The sequence below is a fragment of the Erpetoichthys calabaricus genome, chromosome 14, assembly GCF_900747795.2.
Source record: "Erpetoichthys calabaricus chromosome 14, fErpCal1.3, whole genome shotgun sequence".
In the NCBI taxonomy this organism is placed as follows: Eukaryota; Metazoa; Chordata; class Cladistia; order Polypteriformes; family Polypteridae; genus Erpetoichthys; species Erpetoichthys calabaricus.
In genome coordinates, this window is record NC_041407.2 from 8,185,001 (window position 1) to 8,204,797 (window position 19,797).

Below are 19,797 nucleotides of genomic sequence, written 5' to 3' on the forward strand. Positions count from 1 at the left end.
TCTGCGCATGGTCCTGTTTAATGCTAAAAACAAGAAATCGACAGCCGAAACACGAAACGCAGTTTATAGTATTCCATGCAATTCTTGCTCAGCTGTATACATAGGACAAACGTCAAAAACAATTTCAACACGTGTACAGGAACATCGCAACGCTGTCAGAAGAAAGGACGCACTATCTTTGATATATGCACATACTAAATCGACAGGACACACATTCAACTGGGACAACGTGAAAGTAAAATGTAAGGCCAGTACAAAAAGCGCCAGAGAGTTGGCCGAGTCTTGGCTATCAGATGAAAATGCCATCAACAGACACTTGGACATAAACCCAGCATATGCCAACTTAAGAAGGACATATGCACTTTAATTTAACGATAACCCCCCCCCCCCCCCCTTTTTGATCATACGGACTTAGTCACCTCCACCCACCCCCCCCCTGAATGTGCTGCTATATATTGCCTTTGATTCTTGTAAGTCTAAGCATTATCCTCTGATGAAGACCCCTGATAGGGGTTGAAAGCTCAGGAATAAAACTATTTTATGATACGTGATTCGTTTTTTCTCCCTTTGTGGATCTCCAACTGCAAATATGCAAACCGTATCACAGACCTTCTCTTCCATATATATATATATATATATATATATATATATATACACACACACACATATATATATATATATATATATATATATATAATACACACACACACACACACACACACATATATATATATATATATATACATATATATATTTACATATCTACATATATATACATATCTGCATATATACATATATATATATATATATATATATATATATTACGATTGCTATATTTCTCTTTGTATACCACGTTGTCAGTTCAACACTCCGATTGTAATATGACCAAGCTGTGCAAGCACACTCTTGAGAATGCAACATATAGTTGTACAGGAGAAAAGCAATCTTGCCTCAAATCAATGGCAACCTTTTGTAGGTCTATGAACTTAATTTAAACTTTAGGTTTACACGGTGCTTTGTTTCTAACGTGCTGCGTTCAGTCAGTTCACGTGAGCCGCTCTCTTGTGTGATGTTGCGATGTCCACGGCTTTATTTAATGTTAGCTAAGACCCGGCACTTCAAAGTTTCTCGCTACAGCAATTTTAACTCCGTTACAAAGTGATCCAAATCTCGTTTATACCTCGTGTCTTCTCATTAAACTTGTATCTCGCGAATGTGGTATTGCAAACGGCAGCGGGAGCGTTTCTATAAACTTAATTTAAACTTACGGTTTACACCGTGCTTCGCTTCTTATTGTTTCATGGTCTTCTCAATTGTGTAATGAATGTTTTCTTCAGCGCTGTTTGGGGCTCTTCCTTGTTTTGTACGTACTGCGTTCACAGTCAGTTCACGTGATTACGTGGGAGGCGTGATGACGCGATATGCAACCCCGCCTCCCACGGCCAGCGAGCTGCAGTCCATAACAGTATATGGACAAAAAAGAGGTTCCAGTTATGACCGTTACGCTTTGAATTTCGAAATGAAACCTGCCTAACTTTTGTAAGTAAGCTGTAAGGAATGAGCCTGCCAAATTTCAGCCTTCCACCTACACGGGAAGTTGGAGAATTAGTGATGAGTGAGTCAGTGAGGGCTTTGCCTTTTATTAGTATAGATTAATAAAAACACATTTTACTTTTTTTTTTATTCATAAAAAATTGTTTACAAAATAATTAACATTATGCCCTTTTTACTTAACCAATTCAATAAAAAAATTGCTTTCTCAATAAATTTCATTTTATATTTTGGTGGACATGGGGGTGACAAGTTTAAACTCCGCATCGGGTGCCATCAGACCTTGCTACCCCACTGCTTGTATCAATGTGATATTTCAGTTGATTTTTTGTCCCCCCTCAAATTTGAAAAAATACATTTTAAATGGTGTTCTCATCTTCTCATTCTAGGGTGTTGTATATAGCTGTAATGTGGGGAAAAATGAATTTATTGAGTTTAGCATAATGCTACAAAATATGAAAAAAGTGAAGGAGTCTAAATACTTCATGGAGATGCTATAGGTGACTGGCTCCATAAAACTCTCCTTTGAGACAACATACTGTATACATCAAAAATACATAGATATTAAAGGCATTATAATGGTTTCCTTATAATGTAATGCTAAACACTATGAACAGTGCTCTGTGCAGTCAAACACCAATTTATCACTGGGACCTGAATTGTGAAAAGTGTTTGAGAAAACAGTGGTGGCTTTATGTGAAGTGTAATCATTCATCTGAAATGCACTGCATGACCAACTACTTCTTTGTCATGTCATTTTAGGCAACTTTCTGTGACAATGTTCTCTTTTTAAATTCTGAATTTCTTCAAAGTTTAAGTTTCTTATCATGTGTACATAACATGTCATTTTCAGACCCACTCAATCCATTTCAAGTTCGGGGGCAGGCAGAGCCTGTCCTAACCCACTAGGCACAGGGCAGGAAACAACCCAGGCCAGTCTGTGACAGGCCCCACTTACACACACACACACCCTCACCCCGGGCCAATTAAGAATAGACAGTTCAGCTAACAAACAAATATTTGAGGATGTGGGAGGAAAAACCGGAGTACCCAGAGAAAAAAATGCACAGATATGGGGAAAACAGCTTCATATTGTAAGACCAGGCCACCTAATGTGTGCACAGTACAATGACAGTCTTACCTCCATGATTCCCTCAGACTAGTAACAGTAACACAATGTCAAAAGCAGAAAAAAGTATACAATAAATAAAACATCAGACGCTGAATGCTCCACCATGTATTTATACAATATATACAACGTAAGAGTGGCGGCTGAGTCACCTCATGACTGGTGGATATGACCAGTGAAGAAAATTTCTTTACACAGCGCATTGTGGCCGTATTTTGTATGACAGGTGCCATATAAAAACACTGATAGAAAAGGCAACACAATCGATGCACTAACAGACTTGCACCTTTCTGCTTAGATTTTCTTTTTTATTTGCCTGGCTAAGTTTTTTATTATGCCATGACATGTTATAAAATATTCACAAACTTTTTTATTTTATATAGTGTCCTTTGTGGTGAACAATATTACACATACATTTTTATTTTTACAAGAACAACACATGCAGATTAAGTGACAGACATGGTTTTAGGATGAGCTGGAGATTGAACTGGCAGCGGTGGTACACAATCCAACACCATAACATTTGGGGCACTCTGCCCTGAGTTGGAACCAAACTACTACTTCTGTCTAAACTGCCAGTTGGTGGCCAGTCAGCATGTACTAATTTGATTATTGTTTAATTGTTCAATCAATGAAAGACCCTGAAGGGTCAATTAACATATAATAGTCACCTAGCGCAGTAGGCACCAAGCAGGGTAACATCTCCAAAAGGCGTCCAAGCCCTTGCAGCTGGAGAGCAATCAAGAAATGCACTGACTAGTGATGGAGTCGGGCAAGCAGCAAATTCTAATTACCAGTGATATTCAGGCCCACAGATCTTCTAATTGTTGGAGGACAAATCATGGGGATAATTAAGCAGCCATCCCATGATGGGATTCAGCTTGCTTTCAGCTTCCCCAAAGCTCGGATTGAGTGAAGCTAAAAGAAATTAAACCAATAATGGGTATAGGAGCAGACAAATTAAAGAATACGGTAAAAAGAAGCCACCGTGATTTAATATCCCAGTTTGCTTTATGATGGCATACACTTCATTCATAGGCCTTATTATCATACAACTTACCCAGTAACAGAAGGACATTCATTAAACGTTGGCGAGGTAAGTAGGCACCGTTCTTACGTAAGACATCTACAGAGACATGAAGGAGTGCTGTGGAAAAAAGAAAAAAAAAGTTTAGTTTGTAAGTGAAAGCCGTGAATGGAATACAAGAGGAGTTACCAAAGTGCCAAAAAAGAGAGGAGACAGAAGTGAGTTGTCCATCTGCACTAGAGCTGCAGCCCAGACTTTCAATTACAGAGTGCCTGTCACAAATCACTTAACACTTCAATCAATTGGCCTTCAATTTATATTGTTCCTTTCACTAACAAAAAACAACTAGTTGCCTTAAATGAGAAATAACAAAAGAAACGGTGTATCTGTTCTAAAGCTATAGTTGAAACCTTAAATTCCTTAGATGGCAAAGATGATCACGTCTCACTTTAAGGTCAATCTCTTCAACTTCATTTTATATTTTGCCCTTCACTGTGAAAATCAAAGCAGTTACCACATGTGAGAAAAAGATGAGGGTTAACAGAAGGTGAGCTGTCTGTTGTATCCTAAAGCTGCAGGTCAGACCTTTCTTTATGTAGTTTACATAGGTCATTATGGACATGACCACAATGCATGGCTAAATCAATTCATTCATCAGCATTCATTTTACTTAGTCTGTTAGATTAAGGGGAGGCGAGGCGTGGGGTCGGTCATGCTGGGCACTACATTGTCTGTGTTACGCTGTACAGTGTGTATCTGTTTAGGCCCAGTCCCTTTGCCTGTTACAGGGTATTCAGAAAAATGTGCACATGCATATATCAAGCTTACCTGTCGGAGGACTATAGTGCCTTTCATAGTCCGCACTATCACAAAAGGTTCAATAAACCGTCAATGTGTTATTTGATACAAGCGACTCTACTATTGAACAGAACCACAGCAACAGAAAGTGTTTTGGATGCAAATTGGGAATTAAACCCAGACAGGGTGCCAGTGAAGAAACAATTTTTAAGTCCATTAGCTAATCTGTACTTCCATTTGAGTACTTCTTTCTTGTGAGGAACTGCCACTAAACAGTTCACAAACCCATAAGTCCATACAGGTTAATCTTGCCATGTAAAAAGAGCGTCTCCTCAATTATTGTTTATTTTACTGTATATGGCCCCTTTCATAATGAACGCAATGTTAATCACTTGGCAATAGCTGTGTGCCAGTAACAATATGGGGAGACATGGGATTACATCAGATCGCTGTAGTCAAGTGGCCACATGAACCTCAACAAAGGCCCAGGTGGACAGGTTCAGTAATGTCCCATGGGCTTCTTGGCTCCCAACCCTCACTTTGCAGATTTATTTTATTTCATGGTGGAGTTTGGGGATAAAATGAATGGGACCACATCGTCCTTCATGTGGAGTCAAGACCTGCCGTAGCGCCACTGCCCTTGGTGGTGAGTGAGACAGCGTTTGGCTCTCAGTGGCATGTACTTGAAAAGCAAATTTTAACTACTTGATGTTGACCTTTTAAATATTTTTTAAGAGCTAATAATATGGTAGACTTTTGCCTGAAGGCGGAAGTTTGTGCCATTTTGATTCCTGTCACCCAAAGGTGCGCTGCAGCCTCAAGCACAGGCTGGCCACTTGGACTTTATCTACTGAATAAAATACTCTGCCACGTTCCCTGTGTCTTCCTGTAGTTTAGAGCTGATAAATTCTTGTTATGAAAGATTCTGGAAAATAAATAAGTGCGCTTTCCTCTCTGAACTGAGCGCACTGGTTATCATAGTTATCATAGTCATTAGGCACTCCTGCCGAGAGATGAACGCACTGGGAGAGAACAGAATGAGCGTTCATTGGTGGATTGTTGGCAGTTGCCATTGCTGATGTTCCATCACGGCAGTTTAGATGAATAGAGCAGGTCAAAACGCAGCTTTCCTGCATGGATGGGTGCTTAATCATTTCCAGTGTGTCACCTTGCAGCAGAGACAAATTGCTCATTAATGAAATGTTTTGTTCATTCAAAGAATTTACTGTTCTCTGCTCTAGCTCCCCTGGTGTTCTGGGACAGGGAACGTTCGAGAAACAATAAATAGTCACTCTGGAGAATGTGGCAACTGCAAAAATAAAAAGAAAGCATCCAATCTTCAGGACTGTTCACTAGAGTTCTTCACAGAATCCAGTCCAGCCCTGCTGGTGATATCTCAACTCAAGAGTTTAACAAAAGGCATCCTGGGCCTCCATGGTGGTACTGAGTAGCGGTATTGCCTTGCATCTCCTGTCCCACTCATTACTCAAATAGATTTTGCTGATCTTCATTCCATGGTCCAAAGATACATTTTATATTTCAGGCCTGGATAAGAGCAAGTTTGACTAATGACACACAGATGCCTCATTTATATCCACTGACCTCATGTCCGCTCAACACTGACTAGTAGGTATTGGAAATGGCCTGGCTTAGAGTCGGTGCTTGGTTCACTGATGCCTTCTAGATAGGCCTTGCATGTTCTCCCTGTCTCAAGTCCTCTGGGGATAACAGTATATCGACATGCTCTTACTGTAAAATACCTGCGTTGACCTGACCCCCCACCCCCCTATGTATTTAGAAAGTTTACAACTGCCATCGTCACTCAGAGGTTTCAAAATTTCAAAGATAGAATTGCATGGACTCCCATGTTTTTTTCAATGATTGTTCTGACAGACTTTTTATATTAAACAAGAATAAGGCTGCTTCTGGGCTCATGGCAATGCCAGTCATGATGATCACATGCCCCTGTGTGCCCTGAATTTGCCTCCTCCAAATGCCTATTGTCTCAAACCATGGACACCCTATAATTTGCCTCTGGTCATGTTCTTGACCTTATGCCCCTGGCCACAGCCACCACTTTCATGTACCCAGCTACTCCAATTATCTTTCAGATATCCAGATTTCAGCACAGGATAGTCTTGTTGATGAACAAGAAATCAGCACGATGGTGCAGCCACTAATTAGTTAGGTGAAGTTTGGACTATTAATGGAAGTATATTGCACCAATTTAGACATAATCCCTTCATCAAAACTACTGCTGATGAGGAGATCACTGGCAGCACTGTGACCTTCTGAGGTTTCCATTCATGTAAACAGTTGTAAAGTTTGGAAACGTCCATCCATCCTCTTCCGCTTATCCGAGGTCGGGTCGCGGGGGCAGCAGCTTGAGCAGAGATGCCCAGACTTCCCTCTCTCTGGCCACTTCTTGTAGCTCTTCCGGGAGAATCCCAAGGCGTTCCCAGGCCAGCCGGGAGACATAGTCCCTCTAGCGTGCCCTGGGTCTTCCCCGGGGCCTCCTCCCGGTTGGACGTGCCCGGAACACCTCACCAGGGAGGCGTCCAGGAGGCATCCTGATCAGATGCCCGAGCCACCTTATCTGACTCCTCTCTCTCTAACCCTAACCCTCCTCACGTTTGGAAACGTGTCGCCCTAATTAATGTGCTGTGGCCTTAGTTAGGAGATAACAGATTAAGAAGTGCACCTCCATTTGAAACTGGGGTAATTGAGATGGCCTCTGTCCAAGGTCACCAATCTGAGCCTAGGCCCGACACCCATCAGACAGCATGAGGAGCTATGGCCTGCCTCTCTGGCCACTGAGTGCTTTACTCTCCATGCTAAATATACTGATGTGTAAATTGAAGTGGTTCCTGACAAATTTTATTAAGTACACATCGTGTGGAAAAGGAATAGCTGAAGACTTATGGAAATGAAGGAGCGCAGGCGGATTTGGAAAGCAGTGAGATGGGCCACATAAATCTCTGCTAGACCCACAGGAGACAGCTTTATGTTGTGGGGGAAGGGATGAAATATATTATTGGGTTTTGCATAAAATGCTTTTGAATCTGCGTTATTGCTATCCAGTGTGTTCTTTGCAAATGGACTGAGGAACTGTGGTGCAAGTGAACAGCAAGTTTATTACCATGTGAAGTGTCTACTTCTCTGAAAAGCACATGAAGGTGTTAAAGCCAGTATCTATGCTGCCCAGTCCATGCCCATTTTTGTGGCGCGGTGTTCGTCAGGAAAAGCGGTTGCAAGTTGTGCGTGTCCAGTGCTTCACTTATTTTCTCTCTGTTTTCCTCTCTCTCATTCTTTCAGTAACTGGTTTCCCCTACCCGGCCACAGCAGGGGCAACACTCGCATACAGGGGCGCACACTTGAGAGGCCGGGGGCGTGCTGTGTACAACACATTCCGTGCCGCGCCCCCTCCACCACCCATCCCCACCTACGGAGCGTGAGTATCAGCTTTGTTGTTTTACTTGTGGTCACACTCCGTCAAGCCAAGGTTTGTGTGTTTCACGTCAAAGTGTTCAGCGGCCTTAGTGCTGCCTGCTCAGTGGATGTTGTGACCTTTTAAAAGGCGGCTGTTTAGGGAATGGGCACTTGTAGTGTTGTAGTGCCAAATGGGAGATTAAAGAACACAGGAAATGATGCAAATTGTGTTAAGAGAATGTGATGGAGCTTATGAACTGGAAATTACAAATCAGCTTGGAATGCATGTGATCAGGTTGACCAGCAAGTATGCTTGGCGATGGACTGGCACTCTGCCTGTTTGACAGGCTCCCCAATTAAATAAGCACAGTCCAGGTACTATCTATATGTGGAATACTCTCTGAATCCTACTAATGTGTGTCATTTAATGCCTTTTTGTGTATTATTTTTGTTTTTTTTAACGACAGAGTTGTCTATCAAGATGGATTTTATGGTGCAGAAATTTATGTAAGTACTGCCTTTGCTATGATTCTTTTTAAGTATTAAGTATTCTTCTGTACTGTGGTGGGTTGGCACCCTGCCCGGGATTGGTTCCTGCCTTGTGCCCTGTGTTGGCTGGGATTGGCTCCAGCAGACCCCCATGACCCTGTGTTCGGATTCAGCGGGTTGGAAAATGGATGGATGGATATTCTTCTGTAGCTATTCCCAGTTTTTCTTTTACTAGACTTCTCCAGTAGACGTTTTGGCATGATTATTTACAGCTGGATGCCTTTCCTTGTAAGAATTAAACGCACTGCTTGGGCTAAATACTCGCAGCATCCTTCCTGTCCGGTTCTTCTTTTTACTCTGGCAAAATGACAAAGGTGACAAGGATCTGGCAACCCCTGAGCAAAAACGATGATTGCCACCTGCCCTTCCCAGAAAACTTAACTATTTTTGTTCTCAAAATGACTTGAGTTTTTGACACTTATTGCATAGAGATGTGCAGTAACTTGATAAGCATGTAGCAGCAGGCCACTTGGATGTTTTGCACTAACTGAATGGGCAACATGTGAGTGGAAAGCAACGGTTACATCTCCAGTGCCTGTCAGGTCTGCTGGAAATGGTCAGTGCAACATTCCCCTCAGTGTCCCTTTGACTTTGAATAAACTTAAAATGCAGTCAGCCAGACAAAAGTGCTGTAGATGCAAACACCAGAAGGAAAAATGTCCCCATTGCACTTTATAAGTTAATTTCCATGATTGCCTCCTGATGAAGACACCCTTTAGTCAGTGTTTCTCTCTCATGCATGTCTTTCTTTTCTCGAGCTTTAATTCACATGCCTAGAGCCCACTGGAGTAATCTTCTTTTGTGTCAAGATGACTTGTACCCTCTTGCTAATGTGTCAGTCCTGTTTACCATTTTGTCAGTATGTATGACCCTCTGCAGTGGGCACTTAGGCAGAGTCCAGTATGCTCAAGTTGCCCATCTTCCCTTATTCTCCATAGCTGCCTGACTTGATTGGTAAAACAGAGTCACCCAACATTCTTTCTGTTAACTCGTGAATCTTGTACTTGAGGAAACTGATGGAAGTTAAGGGGGAAGTGGAAGTGTGTTTAAGACAGATGCCAGGAAGCACTTCTTTACTGAAAAGGTCAATAGAAAGTGGAACAGGTAGATGAAGTGGAATTCCATTCTGTAATTTCTTATTTTCAGATAGATAGATAGATGTGATAGGCACAACATAAGATAGAAGTAAAATAAAGAAATAGACTGATAGAGGAGAGTAGCTGCTGGTAATCTGGAGTGATTGCTTTGTACTTGAGTTGGCGGTGATCACCACTACTGCCATTCTCAGCTTTTCTCTCCAAGTTCAGGTCCAAGCAGAGTTTCTAGGATGACCTGAACAAGCCTCCGACCCCACTGTGTCTGTGCCCACCACCCCTCCAGCCTCAAATGAGACACACTGGTGTTTCTTCCAGTCTCCACCTTCATGCTGTGTCCACCACAAGTATGTACCAGCAAGGGCTTTCGGTCAGCTCTCGATTAGTTTGAATGCTGGCACATATTCCCCTGCTCAGAACTCTCTATGGCAGCCCTGCAACTTGTAACTGACTGAGGATTTAAATAAATAATAAATAAAATCTCTGCTGCTTCCTATGTGGTGGGTGGGTGTCAAGGTTGCTCATTTGTGTATGGCAAGATCATGTTCCAAATACTGCCTTGGAATTTTCTTTTTTGGAATAATCTTTATTAAAGCAATAGACGGACAGTTTCAACCAACAAAATGAAGCAACGGAATTTTTTTTTTCTCTCTTTTTTTGCATATCCTTCTTTGTTTTTGGCAGCTAAACTTAGGTGAATGTTACCCTTATTTCCTTTTTCTGATTTGCATTAAAGGCTACCAAATGAACTGAAGACTGTCTGGCCAGACACCAAGGGTGCCCTCTTAATCCAAGCCCATGCCCTCAGTCCTTACCCAAGTTTTTTGACTCTTTGCCTAATTTTTGTTATCTGAATTATTCAATAAATAACGTATAAAACTGATAATAATATTAAATCCAAGATGTCTAAATCATTCCATTGCATTGTCTGTCTTTTCAGGGTGGATACGCAGCCTACAGATATGCACAGCCAGCGGCCGCTGCTGCAGCTGCAGCTTACAGTGACAGGTAAGAAACTCACAAGCAGCAACCAGCTGGAAAGTTCAGCCCAGTATTTAGAAATGTATCTCCATTATATTACTTAGTCTGTAAAGTACGTACGAATGAATGTATGGACAGTATATGTGCGTCTGCCGAAACATTCAGACAAATTAATCATTATTGCTGAAATATGACGCCCCACCTAGATCAGGTTTTCTGGTGACTGAATTAGCCTGTCTGGGTCAGTATCTCTGGCTGTGGAAGTATTTTTAAATTCTTGTTGCCATTTTACCATTCATTTTTCTTTAAGTTTTGATTTTTTGGTGTTGGATGTTCATTAAATTGACAAACATCCCATGCATGTTATGCAATATTAATATGCACACAACATGAGACAACACATGAGTTATGAGCAGGAGTCAAGTGTATCTTGCTTCTCAGATCTTTGTAAGAATGAAGGGAGGCTCTGCCAGTTTACAAAATTTTGATATACATTTTATATTAATTTAATATAATACAGCATGACTTAGCTGGCAAATCAGATAAACTGTTTGCTTTTCTAACGCCAGAATTTAGGAGTTCAGTGTGGCTGTGACCTTGTTGATGTTTCTGATTTTGGGGTTGGTTCCGTCTCGGTTTCATTCACTTGGGTCGACTGACTACATTGCGCTGAACTGGTCTGAATTTCAGTCATGACTTTGTTTATCACAGAGGTTGCCTTACTTCTTCCAATCAATAAAGTGACAATTATAACTACTACTAATTAGATATCTAGTAATTTAAAAGAGAACATATTTGCCAGTTTACTAGAAGAAGACAGTCCTGCCATGTGCTAAATGCTGCCACGATAGGCACTGGTCACCCTTTGATCGTGCAGTCATCCAAGCTCGGAGAATGGATGGATGTGTTAGATTCATCATGAGGAAGATGTGTTCTACAGAGACTTTTGCAATCATTTTGATTAAAAGCTAATCCAAACATTATCCAAAATATTCAAATACAGTATAATGACTCTATCACTTTTCCTTCTTTTTGGTTGTGAACATTTCCTACATGATCATAAAAGCACGACTTTTCAGGTCTGTATAATATTGGTAAAATGATTCTGTAGCCAGAGGAACAGGAATTCTAAAATAACCTTGGGATTTGTTCATTTGTTGAATGCTTAGCATGCAGTGCGGAGCTATTTTTATGGATGGTGTATTGTATCTATAACAAAAGGTGGGCACATCCTTTAATTTGTTTTAATTTATTTTATTTAAAATAAAATTAAACAAAAGCAAGTTTGTTTCTAGGGTCAGTTCTGTATTTACTTTGATAAAAAGGTATGATTTAAATGTATTTATCATTATTTGCAGATTATTTTACGTAAAATCACTTACATATTACAATTACTAACATAACTTTTCATCAACGTCAACCCGGACAGATTAGGTGACCTGCTCACAGTCACACAGGACAGGGTAGTGTTTTTGTGCTTTACTATACTATTTAGCCAACAGAGGGTGCACATCCATTTCTCAGGACGTTTTTTTTTTACCCTGCTTTCCTGTCGCACTGTATTTTATTTTCTTTATCTGGTTTCTGGATAGGCCCCCAGTCCATCGCAATGTACAGCCATACATACAACTCGCCCACTCTGTATGCTTGCACCTTGCCAGTCTAAGCATATGAGAAAACCTACGTGAGCACACAGATGACATTCTAGCCCAGGCCGGAAGAAGGATCAATGAGCAGTTAGGCAGCAATGCCTCAGACCACAGTGGTCTATAATATATAAAATAAAATTATTACGTAAAATTACCAAAACAACAATCAGGCTGAGCGTTGATAATAAAAGTAAAATCCCAAGAAATTATTTTGATATTCCAAGTTAAAGGAATTTTAAGCAATGGACCTTCTAGTGCGTCTCACATTTTTGGGGGTAGCTGTCAATTAAAATCATCCACTCCAGGGTATCTGCCAGTACAAATTACTATCCCCAGTTTCAGTTGTATTAGGTCTTAGTTGCTAGTAGAGTCAAGTGTACTGTCATAATTTCGGTAGAAGGGCTCTAGAAGATTCACATTTGAAGGACTGTGAAGAAGTGGACATAAAGTAATGCAGTAAAGCGGGGTGTACACTTCCACTACAGTTTATTTTGCCTTTTTTTCCCCCTAGATGTTTACATATGTCAGCAGAGTGGTGGCTCTGAGGCTAGGGACCTGCGCCTGCAGTCAGAAGGTTGCTGGTTCGAATCCCGTAAATGCCTGAAGTGACTCTACTCTGTTGGGCCCTTGAGCAAGGCCCTTAACCTGCAATTCCTCCATCCTGGGTGGGACGTTAACCTGCATCCAGCCCTGCAAGCAGGTCCTCCAACTTACAGGGAAAACGAGAGGGTTGGTGGCAGGATTGGCTGTTCAGTGCGGTGCCGAGGTGTCACCTGTTGCACGGCTGCACTTGGGTCCCAACCCGGGGGGTTCATCGTGTGCTGGGTGTAATCAGCGTATGCTCCCAAGCTCTCTTAACGTATGTCAACTTCACACAGTTTATCAGCTTGTGGCCATTACACGTCAAGCATAACATCCCCTGATTAATATTTCACACTTTGCTTTAATTGCATAGTCAGTTTATATTACCAGGAGTTACTTCATTCTGTTTAATTATTAATTAAATATATAATATGAACAATTCATATTTGATTTTGAATAGATAATTGAAGTGGTAAATTATCACTAAATGTAAATGTTTTAATTAAATGATACAGTATTTAATAATACAGTGTGTTTTTTTAATGCAGTATTCAAAACCCCCACTTAATCCAGTTTTGGGGTATTGAGGGTTGTAGCCTATCCTTGGGGCACAGGACTGGACAGGTCACCAGTGCAGTACAGAGCCCACTCACACACACACCCACACTCAGACAGGGCCGGTTTAGAACTGATGACTAACCTACCAACAGGGTCTTTTGAATCCCCCCAGTCATTGTATAGTTTACAGGTTTTCAGTGTATTTATGTGAGCATCTCCTCTGGTACTCTGCAGTGTAGTAAGAAAACAGAAGACATGAAGGTTAGGTGGTTAACTGAAGACTCCTAACTGACCTGCGTGACGTGACACGACCATGCGTTGTGACGGACTGGACTGGTTCATACCTTGACCCCAAGAATGTCTAGATAAACTGAATAAGAGGGTCATACAACACTTAGATTATTTTTAACGGAAAGGACTGAGAGGAGGAGTCAATAGCCTTTAACTTTATTTTGTTACAGTATACTCTCTCATTCTCTTGTATTACTATTATATTTAGTGGTGCTCCTGTATAAATGGTGCTACAAAAAGTAAAATTGATCTAGACATCTATCTATATACTGTATATATTTATTGATCCATTCATCCTCTTAACCCACTTATCTGGAGAACAGCTGTGGGGCAGCTGTAGTCCATCCCAGCAATCTTTGGGTGCAAAATAAGAAGAACTGGACAGGGTGCCAGTCCATCACTATTTATTATATCTTAAAATAATTAATGGTATTGTACAAAGCACTTTGAGCTGCAGTCATTGTATGACAGTTACTGTTTAAACAAATGTATTATTATCATCATCATCATCATCAATTAACAATAAATAATAGTAAAGCTGCATATAATTATGTAGACCAGTTCTGTATCAACATTTAATATAGAAGATACATTCTTTACAAACAGTCATTTTTACTTTACCTTCTCATATTGTAGGTATAGCTGAAACATTCTGATAGGGTCAGAATTTTTACTTTTGACGCATTTATACATTTTAGGCATTCTCAGACATGAATGTCTATTTGTGCGTGGGTGTGTCTCAGAATATGACCCTGAGGACATAATAATTCTAAAATTAATCATTAAATCCTTGTAAAACACAGCACAGATATTAGCTTTGTAAAACGTCGGACGACTGCTGATTCCGAGCAAAAATCGCTTAAGTAGATTTTTGCTTTACAGTGATAATGGGTTTACTTTTCTGTACACAATGGTGCCCCAGCTTTAGCACAAATAAGGAAGGAGAATAAACATTTTATTAACAACATGTAATTCTTATATTTTATATATTGGTCTGCAGTACTTTACAGTTATAAAAAAAAAAAAAATCACAGGTTTATGTCGGGAAAGTGCTGGATACATTATTTTGTATTTTTTAATAACGATAGCCAAATATTGTGGGTGCTATGCCAGTCCCAAAAACCACTTGCCTGGCATTGTTAATATTTACTGACAGAACAAAGGTTTTAATTGGGTAGAATTTGGACTAAATGAGGAGCGACACTTTTTGGTAAAAGGGTGCATAAAGACAGCTGTAGCTACAATGATGTTCACTTTAACATGAAGTCAAACACAATGTGGCGGGTCTACAAATTAGGGTGGTGATGTGGCTAGTATTTGGGCCATGCCGCCTCAGACGCCTGCAGCCAGGACCGTTCACTCCTGGACAGTAGTTGAACACAACTGTGTGAGAAGAATGTTGCCTATAGTGTTGTTCTGTTAAAGTCAAAAAAACACCTGGAAGAAGGGCAGATTATTCATTCACAAGAAACAGCTTTTGAGGCCATCTCAGCCAGGCTCGCACAGTTGGACTCCCTGGATCCAGCGCTCCAAAAACACTTTAAACACCTTCTGGTGAATCAATCATCGGCTTCTGGCTTTCAGCCTATTTGGTTTAGAAAGTGTCATTTGGTGAGCAGGCAATGATTTATCGGCACCTTCAAGAGCTCTGTCAGTTTGGATCAGGGCAGCTCGGGATCTAATCTCAGAGAGATTGAGCTTGTCAGTTCTGATAATATACAGTGAGCGTTGCAGGCTGAGGAGCCCAGATAATGTGAGATTTATCACAACTCACAGCAGCTGAGATTTCTACCATCTGAGACCAGAGTGAGTGAGCAGAAGAACAGCTGTGTTATTTTGGCCAGTTTACTTTAATCCTTCTTTTTTTTTTTTTTTTTTTTTAATTTATTTTTGATGCTAAAAGCAGAGGCTCCTTTTTTTTTGTTTGTTTTTTTCTTACGTTGCTATGTTTAGTGACCTGTTGAATCACAATGTCACCAAGAGAACTGGGCCGTATGAGGTGCTTCAGAAAAGTGCAGCTTAGACACTGGGCTGCCAGCTGATGAATCCCGTATTCCTCCAAAATCACCTCGACCTTACTCCTTTAGGGCCGTGGATTTTACAGGCAAAACAGAATTGAAGATGTCAGTTCCCAAATCTGCTAATTACACCTTTTGTTAAAATTTAGTGAACACGTGATTGTGACTTTTCATGCAGTTGGTCATGTGCCGAAAATATGTTTGAGCTTCAAAACCTGCTAATTGCAACAGTGTAGCGCTATAGTTTTAGGGATTTAGTTTCAAAATCTGCTTACGGACCCAGATTTTCATATTTATCTCCAAAATTTATCTTTTGTACTTAGCTGATTTTGGAACTGAGCTCTTCAATTGCCTATTCTTTTTTTTCCGGGCTTCAAAAAGTAAAGTGATTTCACTCAAAGTTAGCATAGTTTATCAAAAACAGAGAGCCTTGTTTTGTATGAATACCCTTATTAACACCACTCACCCGGAGTCGCCTCCTCATACACTACAACTCTACTTAGATATGGCTACCCCTGTCTGTCATCATCTGGGCTTGTTGTCCCTTTGCCAATAGAAAATCATTTTATGGATGTATGTGATGTTCTTTAGTAAATGTAATGTTTAGTTTACAAAGATGCAGGGACAAAGTTCAATATGTAAATTAGCAAATACTACCACAAAGTACTCAGTTATTGGATGATCAAAGAGCACCCTGCCCAGTGTTTTAGTAGTTTTCAAATTAAATATAATACTGCGTTAATATTTATTTTACATAGCACATTGCATGCTGGGGTCACTGTCTGTTTCTGTTTGGATATGCAGCAGTATCGGTGTGTGTTCTCCTAACGTGTACTCCCAAGACAAACATGTTAGTCAACCTGGTGATTCCAAATTCAGACACACGTCCCAAGTAAGTGAGCATTGAGCTCATTCACAATTCAAGTTGGCTCAAGACGACCAAGCATTGGTGAATGTTAAGTAAATGAATTCTGTCGAGGATTGGCACATCTGATAATACCCGCACAGGGCATGGTGCACTGCAGCCCTGAAGCGGATCGAGCAGGCTTCTAAATTGATACACAGGTGGGCATTTTTCAATAAGGATGGCATAGCAATTAATTGGCTGTTTTAGTGCACTCACCTCAACACTGCAAGAGTCTTGGGTTCAGATTGCTTCCTGGGCGATGCCAAGGGTGACGGGTGACTCGGATGTGCTTGTGGTCTGTGACAGGCTTCCTGCCAGTTATCTAACGCTGCTGGGATGGTCTCTGACTTCTCACCACCCTGCAATGGAGGAGTAAGTGCAGTTTAAAACATTTTACAGAGAGCAGCAGCACAAGATGCCTTCTTTCATTTTATTCATCTCTGGCTAATATCAGGGTACTTGGTAAATGACAGGTTTAACAAAATTTTAAAATGGGGCTTGTTAGATTTGTATTGGAATGTAAAAAGCAGTTGTGTGTGTTATATAGAATAATTGTGTTTAATTATTGGTTTTTAAGATTTTCATCATTTTAATTTTAATTGTAATTTTCCAGGTGTTCTGGTTATTTAGGATGTTATTACTTAATGACCTCACTAGTGCGTCTGATATTCAAGTGGCAGCAGCCTTTCGGCATCTCCTCCACTCATTGTTAATTGTCATCATTAGGATAATCCTCAAAAAATTACTAGTAGAAATAGAGAGTTGATGATTTAAAAAACTATGGCAAAAAAATTTCTTTATGAATGTAAATCTCACATTTCTGCTCTTTTATTAAAATGCTGAATATGAGAAGGAAAAAAACACCAACTAATTAAACAATAAGATTGACTAGAGGGAAAACGACTGACTGATTGAGAAAATGACCGAAACAAACACGGCCACAGTGGGTCCCAGGACTGGGAGTGGAAACCTGATTCAAAAAGTCACCAGTTGACCTAACATGCCCTTCCTTAGGTAGACAGTAGCATTCAGGTGGGCACAGCGAGGTCACACAGGCAGTGATGGGTTTGAAGTGCAGGCTATAGGTGTGAGGAGCAGCACTGATCAGTGTACCGCCATACGGTCTCCTGTGTCAGGAGAAAAAGAGGTCCAGAACCTGTTTTTTCTTTACTTGGAGCCTTTTCTGTTTTATATGTCACTGTACAATTGACCAATAGCTGGTGACATATTAGACAGTAACAACAAAAAACTAATTAACTCAAATTGATGTGTCAATTGCAGTACCTATTCCAAAAGAACACACCTGCCCATCTCCAGTTTTTACCTCATAAACTTTTCCAAGTTCATTTTTCAGCATGTCTAAAGTAAGTGTCTAAGGGTATGATTCTCTCTTTACGACACAAGGCTGAAAACCTACAGGCCATTTTATTATAAATAACAGGTGTTCTACAGACCTTGTGGCATGATTTTAAATTGTGTTGCCCTTGCGCTGCTGCAAACTCATATTTGAAAAGTGTCGGGCGGTGCCCTTTCCCAGTTTCACCTTGCTCTATTTCTCCGGCCTTTAGAACAACATTTAAATTGCCATCTTTATTAATAATGAGGATGGCACTGACTGTAGACAGAAAAAGCTGAAGCCAATTAACTTTTCCAGAAATGTATCAAAAGGAGTCTACAGTGGGTCTGCAGGAGAAATTGTATTTCTGACACGATAAAAAGCATCACTTACAAATATACAAAAAATGAGTAAGTGGTGTAACAAAGTTTAGATACATTTGCTGGCATTACCTTCTCACCAATCGTAACAAATCTTTAGCCCATCCCAAAAGTAGAGATGGCAGATTCAGAAGGCTTTGTCTACAAGAATTGTCTGAATGTTTTAAAAGCCTGGCAGGCCTAAAATCCCCCCAGGTGGAGCTAGCTACTGCTGGGACTCGACTTCACTCAAATTGTCTGCTTCCTGATTAATAAACCACTTACCCAGTTTGTATTCCTAAAGTGGTGCTCTTCAAATTACTCTTCTGGTATCTTCTGTACTTCTCCTTAACAGGCCATAGGTGAGAAATGTACTAAAATAAAGAAGGGACATGTACAAGAATGCAAGGAGAATGGTGGTCTTACATCTGTGTTACTGAGTTACTTGCCCTGAATGAACCACAGTTAAGTTACATACCTAGAGAAAGTAGTGAGGTGGAGTCAGTATCGTGATGTCCAGTTTTCAACAGATCTACACATCTGAGACATCCCAGAATATGGTGCGACGGACCTCTGAAGCAATATCTGTATCTGTGTGTAAAGATACAAGTCTGTGAATAAGATAACTCAAAATAAATGGTTCAGTCTGAATAAATCTTGGCTATTAAAATTGTAAAATGCATTTCAAATATCGTTTCTAAATGTAGCACAACTGGGGAAGGAGGCGTTTGTTTTTACAAGAAGATGGAGTTCTTCCATTTCATTATACATAGTGAAATTTTAGCCTGCAATATTTTACTGCTAAAATCACAGAGCTTTACATGGTCAACGTCAGGTGCTGCACACCTCAGATTTCGCTCCTGTGTTATGATGCGCTTCCTGAAATAACCACTAACTGAGATTCATATGTTTTATATTAAAATAACAGTACACATTAATCTGAATATATTTGAATGTGCATTAAAAAATCCCAGGGCTACATATACATTCTCATACAAGCTACACACAGCTAGCAAAGAGACCATTAACATGCTGTTTTTGCAATAAATTATTTATCATTCTTCAGATTGTGGCACCAATATCAACCACACAAGAAGTGTCGAACACAGTTTTATTTTCACTACCATTAAAGTCTGAATGATAGCCGTCTACTGCAAAAAATGTTGTGATGCTCTGTAAGATCCTCTCTTTTTTTACCATTTTTCCTTCAGTTGGTCAAATTCTGTTGCAACTCCTGATTAATTTCTTGGGTAAATTTTGTCTGGTCAGGAAGGAGGTGAACAAAGCCACCCGCATTTGCTTATATTAAAACACACTAAGCACTCAGTTTGTACATTGATTTTATTTTTGTAAGTCGCATTGGATGACGGTTACATGGTGAATAATCACTCACTGAAGCTTACAGTGTATTTACTTCATTCAGTTGTGACAGGGACTCCGACTGGTGCAGATTAGTGTAGATGCTGTACAGTAAAACACATCCTGGCATTACTCATTCCAGCCCTTGAAAGCACTTTGACCCGTCATTAATGAATCTCC

General features: G+C 40.3%; 1 protein-coding gene and 1 long non-coding RNA gene across 10 annotated transcripts in view; one reads left to right on the top strand and one right to left on the bottom strand.

Annotated features, from left to right (window-relative positions):
• Positions 1-18,635, bottom strand: part of LOC127530179 (uncharacterized) — a 34,757-nt gene extending 16,122 nt beyond the window's left edge. Inside the window, exons 1-2 of the long non-coding RNA XR_007936707.1 lie at positions 18,544-18,635; positions 16,780-16,922 (exon numbers count right to left, since the gene is read on the bottom strand). This is a non-coding gene — a long non-coding RNA (uncharacterized LOC127530179). The remainder of the gene's footprint in view (positions 1-16,779; positions 16,923-18,543) is intronic.
• The window catches only part of rbfox3a (RNA binding fox-1 homolog 3a), a 1,290,878-nt gene that overhangs the window by 1,249,871 nt on the left and 21,210 nt on the right, over positions 1-19,797 (top strand). For all 9 annotated transcript variants that reach the window (XM_051936516.1, XM_051936518.1, XM_051936520.1 and 6 more), the window contains 3 exons: positions 7,821-7,956; positions 8,402-8,441; positions 10,518-10,585. In XM_051936516.1, the coding sequence (XP_051792476.1) occupies positions 7,821-7,956; positions 8,402-8,441; positions 10,518-10,585 (244 nt within the window). The remainder of the gene's footprint in view (positions 1-7,820; positions 7,957-8,401; positions 8,442-10,517; positions 10,586-19,797) is intronic.